This window comes from Atta colombica, unplaced genomic scaffold (assembly GCF_001594045.1).
Source record: "Atta colombica isolate Treedump-2 unplaced genomic scaffold, Acol1.0 scaffold222, whole genome shotgun sequence".
Lineage (NCBI taxonomy): Eukaryota > Metazoa > Arthropoda > Insecta > Hymenoptera > Formicidae > Atta > Atta colombica.
The window spans coordinates 213,826-226,260 of NW_017259319.1; the positions used below are offsets into that span (position 1 = coordinate 213,826).

Here is a 12,435-nt window from a genome sequence, read left to right on the forward strand (position 1 = left end):
TCGACTTGTCGCGCGTTCCTTCCTCGCGAAATCGCATTGGTCGTCGAATGAAATCGACCGCCGATCGCCAAACAACAGTTACGGCGATCGCTGGTCGATATCGCGATCGATTGGAGCTTGCGAAACGTAATTGGATCCGCTGGACAGCACGTGCTATCTCTCTTTTCCTTTTTACGCCTGCACCTATCTTCATTTTATCGATCTAGAGGTATCTCTCTAAATCTCCATCCAGTTTGCGTCGCGCGACTATCTTACCGGTTCCGCACTAGAAACGTTAATTAAGTCACTTAAACGAAATAACGCAGTCGTAACGGAGCGTGACGTCGGCGATCGGCGATCCTTGTTTCCATTCCTTTCGTGTCTCTCCTCTTGTATCCGGAAACGTTTCCCAGGCGTGATGTTCTCCGCTAAAAAAATTACAACGGCGTTCGCCGTCGAGCTGCTGTTTGCTGGAAGTTCATCCTCTCTGTGCAGGCTTTTTCTGCGAACGTCGTCAATGGTCTCACTCTTGCTTGCCTCCTTTCGCGTCTAAGCGAAAGCACATCGCGAAAAGGAACCGGGCGCACAAATCGGCGGTTCCCAGCTGTGAGAAATTCGAGAACGCGAGATCGCGTTTCCTTGTTCCCTCGAGAGAGGTGAGTCGCGCAGAAGGGCGCGAAAGAGGCTAACGTGTCCATTTCTTTCTTTTTCTCTGCGCTTTTCCCGTTTTCTTTCACTTCGACGTGCTCCTAGCGTAGTCGCCTCCTCGAATCATGCCGGACGTCGTTCCTGCGAAAAAGAGACAAGGAAGTACCGCGATATGTCCGACTATTGACTTTTGAGAGATTGACTTTATGGGTGAGGGATTTTCCAAGATGTTGTACTGAGAGATCAATTCTTGCGAGCTTACTTTTACTTACCATTAAGACCAACTAGACTTTTAGTTCCAGCAATTCTAAAGCTCGAGGAATGAACTTTTAACTTTTTGAGATCTCTCTAATATATTCCGATAACTTTAAAATCTTCAAACCTCTCTGTGGTAAACGCTGTGCAGTTAAGCTCGGGAAAATTAAGAGAAATATTGAAGGGTAATTAGACCGGAAATTTTCTAGATTAGTAAAAAAAAGCAAAAATACAAAAATTAATTTAACCTGTAATATATATAATTTTTTCTATTTATTGGGATTTCTTTTTCTAGATATTTTTTAATACGAAAGCGTGTGCAAGAGAACCGATGAGCAAGAACTCATTAACATTTTAGCTTTTTCAGCGTTATAATTATATAATTTAAACAATGAATTTTCCTCTATGTAGATTGTTATTTCATGTGTATGTTAAAACTCTCATAATTTAATAGATAGAATTATATAGAATTATAGATAGAATTATATAAGTGAACAATAAGTATTCTTTTGTACACTAATCACATTTAATTTGAAGCTATTAGATTCGCGCTATTCAAAGCCAATTTTCGTTAATCAAGCAACGAGTGTTCGAGTATTTGAAATCATGTAATCAAATGGTATATATATCCAGGTTAATACATAAATAATTGTGCTCCGGAGTGCGCTACGGAGGGACCGACTGGCAATTAGTGCGACGAAATTGCGAGTAGAGACATTCGCGTTGCCACGATTGAATATTTTCAGCGCGATGGCCAATGAACCCAGCTTGTTACATGGGGCTTGTTAACATTTCCACGCAGTATTAACTGTGTTATAGTCATCTGGCCCGCGTCATTCGCACATAATGATCATAGCTATCTGATCCGCGCGGTGTGAAATTAACATGCCGATTTCGGTCTCTCGACCAAATACCTAGCGGCGATGCTCGATCAAGCGAAATCATGATTTTCGAGCAACCTCAACGGCAATTTTGGCATAAAAAAACCTACTAAAAAAAACCTTTGCAAAACGTGCAATCATAGAGACAATTATTTATATGATAAATTATATAATATAAAGTTTATTCTTACCGAATATTCCAGGAGGCGCTATCCCTGGCATGTTTTGTGTATTTTTTCGGTTCGACCGGGGCAGTCTATTACTGGACGATTATGTGTGGCGCGCGACACAGTATCACCACCGTAGCCAAAACCGTGAATAACGTGAAGACGAATAGACAAAGCCTTGATTTTACAGAAAAGAAATTTGAATATTAGTTTCACAAGTCGAATATTTCAATAATAGATTAAATAAATAGTGAAGAGGTAGAATATATAATAGGTAATTAGAAGTAATTATTAAATTAATTATTATAAAAAATGGAATTAATTAAATACTGAAAGAAAGTTATTTTAAGGCTCGTTTTTATAATATATGATTATTTAAAGTTAAAAGTTACTAAAAGATTCATTAATAAAATTCATTCATGAATTTCTTAATAATCTTTAATCCTTAAGTAATCATATATGAATATATATATATTGTGAAAAGTCTAAACTTCATTACAAATAATGAGTCACTTTCCAACCTTATAGATATACCAATTATAAATTTCTTATATTTGAAATTACTGAGCAAACAAATTTTTCCGCTTAACCTCATGTGATAAGTGAGATCCAAATAAATGAAATTATTGAGCAGAAAAATTTTGAATAGTTAAAACAAATAAAAGTTTGAAACAATCACGTAATGGATTCGTCCGACGAATCGGCGATCTGGCGCCTAAATGAAACAAGTTTTTCATCGTACGAAGAACAAGGATCTGAATTTCGAACTCCAATATAAAAGCTTCTTTGTTCGCAATTTTCCACCAGAGATTCGGACGCGCCATGTGCGCACGACTGAACTGAAGCCACATGAAAGATTTAAAACATCCAACCTGTCGACCACCATGGCGGCGAACTTCCAGTCGCTAATGATCTCGTCGTCTTCGTCCGACTTTTTCATGCGGCTTGTGATGAACTGCAATTCCTTGAGAATTGTGTGAAGTTCCCTCTGCATGCCGCTGAGAGGCAACGATGCCGAAGTCTCTTCAACCGTCGCCGGCCTAGTCGACAACGGTGTACCGTACGCTGACCTACTGTAAAAGATCATGTAAATTATTATTCTCAAAGTTTCACACGTTTTTTCTCAAGATCATTAACAGACATTTCGCATAGATCATCGGAGAGTTCATGAAATTCCGGCTCTTCAAAGCGCCACATTACGGCTTGTAATTATTAAAATAGTCCATCTCGGTATAACATAATGCAAAGTTTGTATGAAGTTAAATACCATAAATATTGAAGTTCTACATTTGGAACGACTTGTAAATTGTTATGGTAATTTGAAATGTTCATTGAGATTCACATTGCTTATGAGCATAGAAATTTTTTTCTTTAACGAGATTTTAATTGCGAACTATATACGAAATATTCCGTAAATACTGACATAACACTGACTGACAGGAAGGCGATGATTCTATTTGAAAAAATAAATCGAAAATTTAGAAAAATAAAATTTTTCCATATGAGGCTTTGTTTTCAGGAAAATTCGTTTGTAAATATTTGTGGGGTACGATTTAACTGCAAACTATTATTTCTGCTCATATTTATTATATTGATAATTAAGAATATACAATAAAACAGCACGATGTTTTATTACTTTATAAATTGTTGAATATATTGCTCGAAAATAAAGCTTTATTTCGAAAAATTGTATTCTACGTTTTAGATTACACATATGTTAATAGAATCAATCTCTTCCCTATGATTGTATCTCTATTTACAGAACATCTTTATATATACACACATATATATATATATGTGTATGGTGTGTGTGTAGTGTGTGTGTGTGTGTGTGTGGTGTGTGTGTGTGTGGTGTGTGTGTGTGTGTGTGTGTGTGTGTGTGTGTGTGTGTGTGTGCGTGTATGTATATATTATATATATATATATATGTCTCTTTGAAAACTTTTATTTTACATAGTCTATTTTATATAGTCAATTAATTCAATTACAAAAGAATCTAAAATAAATAATTTTCTTCCTTGCGTGAATTTTTTGCAATATTATGTTATAATCAAAAGTCTACCAAATATCTCAATATTTGTTTAATTCCATTTAATCAGTATTTGCTCCGAAATTTTCTTAACTATATTCGCTACTATAATATTTTAAATACTTTAATTTTTGCTTAAAATAAACGAAATTGAATGATTTTTTTAAATTGTGAAAATCCAAATCGAGGAATAAAATATGTAACTCAAAATTATATAAGGTTATAAAAAACATTTGTTATGAATAATTTTTCACAACGTAGTTAAAGAAAACGTCCATTGGATTTGTGAATAAAGAACTTGAAAATATTAAAATTATCACGGTACATATGCATTTGAATTGGACCACTACGTCAGAACTCGGTTATCGGATAGTTCCACGATGTGACAGAGAAGCGAAGAAGAGATGGAGGAGAAAACGAATTGCCCAGAAAATCATCTAGCAAACCAAAGCGATTATTGAAGGATCGAGAAAAAAATGTCGGAATGAAATATTTTTGTTAACGGTTCACGGAAATCAGTCGGGGAAGAAAAAAGACCGCAAAAATCTCATGAGAAAATATGGGAATCCGAGTTTGGCAGATTGAGTTGGCATTTATCGAGGTCCATGAAAATGTCAATATTCGATTCCAGCGACATAGTCGTTCAAGCGGATTTCGGGCGAATAGATCTCTTGTCTGTTTATAGTTATCGTAGAATAAACGTGATGAGCTTGTGTTTTCGATTTTTCCTGATAGAGCTGTAAGTTAACGTTAAGTGCTGGTCGAATACACGACAACAAAGGGATGAGATTCATTTAACGCTATAAATGCTTCGACGCATTCTTTGATTCGTCAATTCGTAAAATTCGTTCTTGTGATTGATGCTTCAACGAAGCATTTCCAGCGTTAGTGGATACCCAAGGTATTTATTCGGACACGTGTCTGCGCATCTCGATGTGCTCTCGTTGTCACCCATTTGATCATTCACAATATTATTATATGCGTTAACGCCCAGTTTCTCTCTCTCTCTCTCTCTCTCTCTCTCTTTTTCTCTCTCATTGTTTTTTCGTCCAATGGGATTAAAACGTGACATGGTCTCTGTTTCTCATGAACAATACATTTGCCCGTCAAACAACAACCACTCCAGTGTTAATAAAAAAAGGAGCGCAGTTGATCGAGAAAATGGATGGCAAACCATCGCGGAATTTTCGCCAAATGCAACGACCTGAAAAGATTGAATGGATGGAGAATTCGTGGTACCTTATATAGCCCGAGGCAGGATTGGCGGCGCTGTTTCCATGGCGAAAATCATCGTCGATGTCTAAAACGTTCGCCAGTAAACTCTTACTGCTCCTCTCCTGCAGCTCCAACTCCTTCATCCGATTACTCATGAGAATGGTCTTCTTTGTGATCTTCTTGCCCGGTCGACTCATGCGCAACACACATGGCAGCCATTGTAGAAACACTACTTTTGTCTGCGTGAATATCGAATTATTGACTCGTTAAACTTTGCAATTGCATCACATATCATATCGTCACTCTAGCAAAAATTCCTCGCAATTTCAATCCCTTGAATTTTGCAACGAAAACGAAAAACCGGAATTGAAGAGTATAGAATTTTAAAGTGGCATCCCCGTGCATCATATGCAAAGTTTGATATTTTTCAAGGATTTACAATATGTAGTTTATAAGCCACGAACACTTTACGATAATTATTATAAGGAATAATGAGTATACTTCCCCTATTTAGAAAATTTTTAAAATAAAAGTTACGAAACATTCAAAGTTATATATCGTTTAGTTATATTCCACAGTTATATTCCGCTTAAAATAATTTATTTTAGTGTAATGTAGTACAATGGCTTTTCAATAATTATACATGAAATGCATATTTAATTCTTTATCTTTAATCCTTTGTGTTGATTACTTACTTCTTTTGCGGAATTAGCCTTTTTACTTTGTAAACAATTGGCTTAATTTTTATTTAAAACTTGACCCATAGCTATTAATTTAATAATACTTCATTTAAATCTATGATCAAAAATAAAAATATTAGATTCAATATGATGGCAGAATTTAAAATATAATTTGATTATTATAAAACTCGATTAGGAATTTTGAATTGAGAAATATACAGATATATAAAGAATCAAGTTTCCAGTTTTATTTGAAATGAATTATTGCTACGTAAATAATTAATATTAAATTAATTTATATAATTAATATTAATTTCTAAGCTGATTTTTAAACCCTAATTATGAATCTTGTGACATAGAATCCTTCCCATGGAGGTTATTACTCTTTCGGAATTCGATGTTTTCAAGCTATTTTAATTCATTCAAACTCAACAATACCAAGAACTTCTTAAAATTTGAGTTTTACGATAATCAGTTTTTTAAAATATGAATTAATTTTTTTGAAATTTAATTTTTTTTTTCTGAGACCAGAATCAAATTTAACAAATCTCGAAAACAAGATCGTCCATAAATTACTTTGTTGTTTGTGTAGGAAGCTCTAGACTTTCAGGTCATGACAACATTAAAAAATACAAATTCATAAATAAAGTATTTACTCAATAATTTTAATTTTAACTTCTTTTATATCTAAATTCGAAACCGAGTCGCATGTTATTTCTTTAACGAAATAATAAATCAAATACTATGCAATGCATATTATACATATTGACGTACGTATGTAAATATATACTGTAGGAGTTTTGTAAATGCAACGTATTTGTTTAAATTCAGAGTACCCAAGCAATCCAAGCAAACATGTGTAGGCTTGCATGAAGAAATTTAACTGCATTAACTGACTGGCATTGGTCGAGAGTGAGTTGAAGAGACCTCGAAGGTATTTTAAACTTTCAAGAAACACTGTTTTCGGTGGTAGTAATCACATCGCGAAACTTACTGTACAACGTATTATTATCCATTACACAAAGTATTTTTTGCGTGCAATAATTTGAACTGTTTCGCATTATTTAGAGTTCACGAATTAACTGTACCTGATTTATTAAAAAAAATTAAATTTGTAATAATTTCCATTTGCTCCAAATAACGCAATTAGAAATATTAAGATATAGATATAAATAAGATTTTATCATTTCATTATAATTATCTAAATATTTCATTGAAAATGATGAATTAAAAAAAAATCTGAAATATGCTTAAATGACCACATTTTATTAATGCGATTATGTTGCATAATTTCAAAATTACTGCGTTTATTCAATTGTAGAGTGCGATAGAAGGCAATTAAATTTATGATGCCACTATAACAATGACGAAAGCAATCTTGTTTAATCCGTTTAGTTAAGCAGCTTATTTCTATTGTATCAATTATATGTATATGTCTAAAATGATTAACCTTTATTCGAATAAAATATTTAACTATACATAATCGATCAAAACATTCTTTCAGAGCAAATCAAAAAGCTCTTACTATACATAAGTTTAATTAATTTTCTTTCTAGTTATTGTATGATACATAATCTGCTACACTATCTATACGAATGATAAACACATTTCAACAAACAGAAAATGCACAAAATTATAAAGAGAAGCACAAATAACTATGCAACTATAATGATTATATTCATCAACGTTTATTAGTGTTTATTTATTTATTAATGTTTATTTAATTATTAGAATTATTTGCTTCATTCAAAATTATTTTGATGACAAATTACCATTGTTTATTTCAACATTGCATCATTAATATTACACGCTACATTTATTGCATTTAATACTGTTATTCATCATTAATCAGACTTAAATGCCATCACTAATTAGAATTAACTATATCTGTGATACAGTCAGTTCAATTTTATTATGTTTTCTTACCCAATTTGGCATCACGTATCTGTCGGGCGATCTGTGATGATAGTTGAGCACCAGAACGGTCAGCACGACGCTGCTCGCCACCATGAACATGATGCAATTGAAGTATGATCCTGAATCGAGGTGTTCCCGAAAATCCCCCGAAGAAAGAATACAGAAAGAAGGCGATTAGTCACGGAAATAATGTGGAGCGAGACGCTGTTAGCAGCTCTCTCGTTGAAAATGAAAGATTATTCTCCTGGATTCTTTTAGCTCAGCTCAGATCGTAATCGTCTCCGTCTTGTGAACCTTCTTACTTGATATCTCTGGTTCCATTTTTGCTCGACATACATATTTAATAATCTTTCATTCGTTTATACGAGTGCTCGCGCGTTTCCGGTGCGCGTGAAGAGACTCAAAAATTCAGACGTGAGAATGTCCGCGTCTGAAATATTTTAACGCTAAGCGCACTTTCCAAAGAATAATGCCATTCCTTAGATGTAATTTTTACGGATTTCTTGATATTATATTTATTGAACAAGAGTCCGCTTTTAATTCGTTTAAGCCTTGCATTTTGCACAGTTACTCCTTCTTTTCTATTCTCTGCTATCTCTCGGATGCTTTAATTCTTTTTATTTTTGTCTCCTGTCGGAGCTTTCACTAGAATACCTTCACCGATTTCTCTATACTGTAGCGAGTAAATACAGTAAGTAACATACACGGAACATTCTTCAGACGCGACAAGAATTCGAGCCTCTCCACGCGAGTGAGAGCAAACATACACTCAATAGTGACACACTCGCAGTCACAACATACGACGGTTCAGTGCCATCCGAATGGACCTGTCACGGAATAGACTCACACTCGAGGCGAAAGTTGAGAAAGAAATAATAGACAAGCGAAACAAGCGTATTATTAATCGGTAATATAATAATCGGGACAGATAACACAGCTAAAGATAAAAGCACACATACATGAGTAAGAATAGCATATACTACATCTAGTAACAAAAATATCTACATGAAGATATCTACGAGATATTATTCAGATGTTTCCTTAAGCCCGTGTTACATTACGTATTGGAGATTGAGACTTGAATTGAAGATTAGAATTCAGCTAATCGAAAGGAAACAGATTAAAGTTAAAAGTTATCTGACTGGTCGAATTTTAATCTATAATTCGCAATTCTTACTTTCCAATGCGTAGTGTAACATTTGCTTTACAGGTTTTTCACAGTTTTATGTAGTTTTGACACAGGCAATAGAAAAATGTCTATAGGATGTATTATAAAGATATCCGAAGGACGTTCTAATTTTTTTTCTAATTTTTTTCTTTAGATATCTCTCAGTTTTTTATTTCGTGAGATTTATGTTTGATTAAGGTTTCACTCATCTAACGGGGCTAACATTTCCAGAATTTCTACAGGATACATCAATACGCGTAACCCAGTTCACCTGCTGAAGTTACGCTGAAGTCAGCAGTTCTCATTTCGCCAGAACAGTGAAGGTAACTTACGTACGTTTTCTGGTGTTAGATAAGCGAAAATAAGAAAATTGAAAATAGAATGTACTTACTTGCGCGCAGAGTATAGGCGTGTACGAAAAGGAAGAGGCAATGGTGTGTTACGCAGAGAAATTGACGGAGAGAACACTTACATTATCATGCAACTATCGAAAATGCAATTTTATCGAAAATGCACACAAAAGCCTTCTGTAATTGTCTAAAGTTTGTTATCGATGAATCTAATAACACTTAAACGTAGAAGTACACAGGATGCATATCGTGAGAACGTTTAAGCTGCGATTAAAACTACGCACTACAATCGGATTGGGATGTAGTTCATCTCTCGACTTTTATTTTCGACGCGGTTGTCTTTGTCCCTTTCAGAAACTTAATACTGTAAGTTGATGATTATTATTTATTTTGAGTATTAGAAACGTTGTTGTGTTTAGTGCTTTTAATACTCAAAACAAGTAATTTTCAATAATAAATTACATTTCTGCAAAGGGATGTCATCACGATTAACATAGAATTTCTTAAGAAAGTTGTCTTGGAACGTTGAAAATCTACTGTTTACTTCAATCGAAGTTTACTTCAATCGCAAGTGGTAGTATACATGCATCGGATAATGATTAATACACACAGTTAGTTTTATTTTTGTATTACTCTTATATTACTTATAGCGATTACCATTTTGAGAAGATTATCTTCTCCCTCTCGTGACGAAAATAATCAGCCCTATTAACGCACATTTATGCTGTGTAATGTTCAAATCGATTTTAAAAATCTCCTCAACCGGTTAATGTCTCGTTAAACATACGAGTCTTAAAATATACCGGCGCCACGCTGTAAATCATTTTAATATTCCATTTTATCTTGGGTTTTACCTTTTTTTTACAGATAAATAACTAAGTCTATTATGAGCAGGGCAACGTCGTATCGCGAAACGTTTCTCGCAAATTAAAAATTTTCGAGCGGTAAGTTTTCATTTGCTTCGCCTTGGCTGCGCACGGACAGTCGAATATTTATCCCTCTTCCTGCGAATGCGAAAATTCGCTCGTAACTCTAATTACATATTCCCTAATTTTCCTGCTAAATTATTGGATCGCCGTAACTCGGCGAATATATCCGGAAATACTGTATCAAAGCAGAGACTCGCAAATGATTCCGAGTCGAAGCGCGCGCGAAAATAAAAAGAAGGAACGGGAGAGCTTCAAGTGACGATGAATAAAATGCTAAAAGCGTTGCCTTTTTAACTTCTCGTGTTATCTCAGCGGCTATGTTTAACCGGGTCCATAAAGCCCGGTATGAGCGTCAGGCTGATTAATCGCCGTGTACGAAAGCGGCTATCTCTTCTCCTGCTTTTATTAATGGATCCTTAAGACTCGTCTGCCATTACGTGCCAGCTATATTTATGATGTTTCCAATTACTTAATCCTTCCATTGATCGTTCGATGATGATCTATCATGAAAGTAAAATCGCTTGATTGATTCACAGGAACGGAAACTGATCGAGATGTATGGAATTACCAACCTTAAAGGCAAAGGAATATCTTTATCTAAAGGAATATCTTTATCTAGTGATATGTTTTCTTCGTTAAAAAAGGTAAATCATTTTCTAGAATTTAGCACGAAGAGATGCAAGATATTTTCTGCTTGATACCATTTTCTCTAATTAACTAATTTCTTTAAATTTGATAATTAGGGAAATCTCTCTTTCTCTCTCTCTCTCTCTCTCTCTCTCTCTCTCTCACATTGATTATATTGATGGAAATATTTTTTGTTTTTAATAAATTTATTTTTTATGGATATTAGATCAAACAACGTATTTTTCCCGAATGATACATGACGCGGCGCGGCGGTTTTCGTATTAATGCAGCATGAAGAGAATAGCAAAATTGCCGGAACGTGCAACGTCATAGCTAGCGATATTTACTTCAAATATTTGTTTCGTACGCACGTGAGCAAATACGCATTGAGATAACGGATAAAAATTACGTGCAATACGAAGCGTGAAAAACATTTCATTTCTAGCTTTATTAGCAGGCTTTATTAACAGAATCATCTGGTTGTTCGATTCGGCAGGTGAAAAATCCGAAAAATCTTTGTAAAATACAATATATATTTTGATTTCGGCTTCATGTATGCTTTATTTTAGCCGTCATATGCTCCAATTTAATTATATCCGATGAAATAGCTGACGTCGTCAAATTTTCAACTGACAGATAGGTCGTAATTTAAATTATTCCAACGAATTAATTAGTTATTACATGCGTTGCAACGCCGGATGGGTTAATGTGATGATTAATGCAGAATTTATGATCATTGTATTGAATGACGATGTTCCTCCGTTATACAAGATTATTTGGTGAGAAAATAAAAAATAATGATGCGTAATTAATGAATTAAGAAATTATATTTTTGCATTACAATAAATTATACGATAGAAAGGTATGGAAATCTTGCACGGATTTTATTTTATATATCAATTTTTCGTAATTATATAAACAATTATTTTTCAAGAATTATCGACTCAAATTATGAAATAATATATTATTAAAAAGAATTAATGAAACGCGATATAAAGTAGAGTTTTGAAGTAGAATTTGAAAGATGTATTTTTTTTTAACATCAAGCTGACACGTCGCTTTAATTATGATTTATAATTGTGGGGCGTTAAGAGTTTTATAAGCGGAATATCTTTGCTATTGAAAAGATGTAAGAGTAGCAATTTAAATTCCTCTCATTTTTTTTACGGCCTTTAATTTCCATGAATGTATATATAAAATAAACGCTACTTGACCGAGAAGTTTTCATGCTATTCACGTAAGCATGATGTTATTTACATCATCATCGACACTGTACTTCTAAAGCATTATCGTGAACCTGTTTTGTAAACAGTCTGCAATTTCATAATAACAGAATTAAAGTTTCAAAGATCTTTCTTGAATAAAATTAAATTTTTATTTAATTCTCATTTTAATGTATTTAGTTTCAATGTATTTACAAACATTTCATGTTTCAATTTCTGTTTAACTTATCACACATAATATTATAAAATAATATAAGAGGGAAATTAATATGTATATACGTGTGTGTGTGTGTGTGTGTGTGTGTGTGTGTGTGTGTGTGTGTGTGTGTGTGTGTGTGTGTGTGTGTGTGTGTGTGTGTGTGTGTGT

At 33.9% G+C, this 12,435-nt stretch overlaps 1 protein-coding gene across 1 annotated transcript in view; it reads right to left on the minus strand.

Annotated features, from left to right (window-relative positions):
• Positions 1–690: 690 nt before the first annotated feature.
• The window catches only part of LOC108687962 (neuronal acetylcholine receptor subunit alpha-7), a 252,606-nt gene continuing 240,861 nt past the window's right edge, over positions 691–12,435 (minus strand). Inside the window, exons 9-13 of the mRNA XM_018194009.1 lie at positions 7,781–7,890; positions 5,199–5,413; positions 2,803–3,003; positions 1,955–2,107; positions 691–768 (exon numbers count right to left, since the gene is read on the minus strand). Of these exons, the coding sequence (XP_018049498.1) occupies positions 2,023–2,107; positions 2,803–3,003; positions 5,199–5,413; positions 7,781–7,890 (611 nt within the window). The 3' untranslated portion in view covers positions 691–768; positions 1,955–2,022. The remainder of the gene's footprint in view (positions 769–1,954; positions 2,108–2,802; positions 3,004–5,198; positions 5,414–7,780; positions 7,891–12,435) is intronic.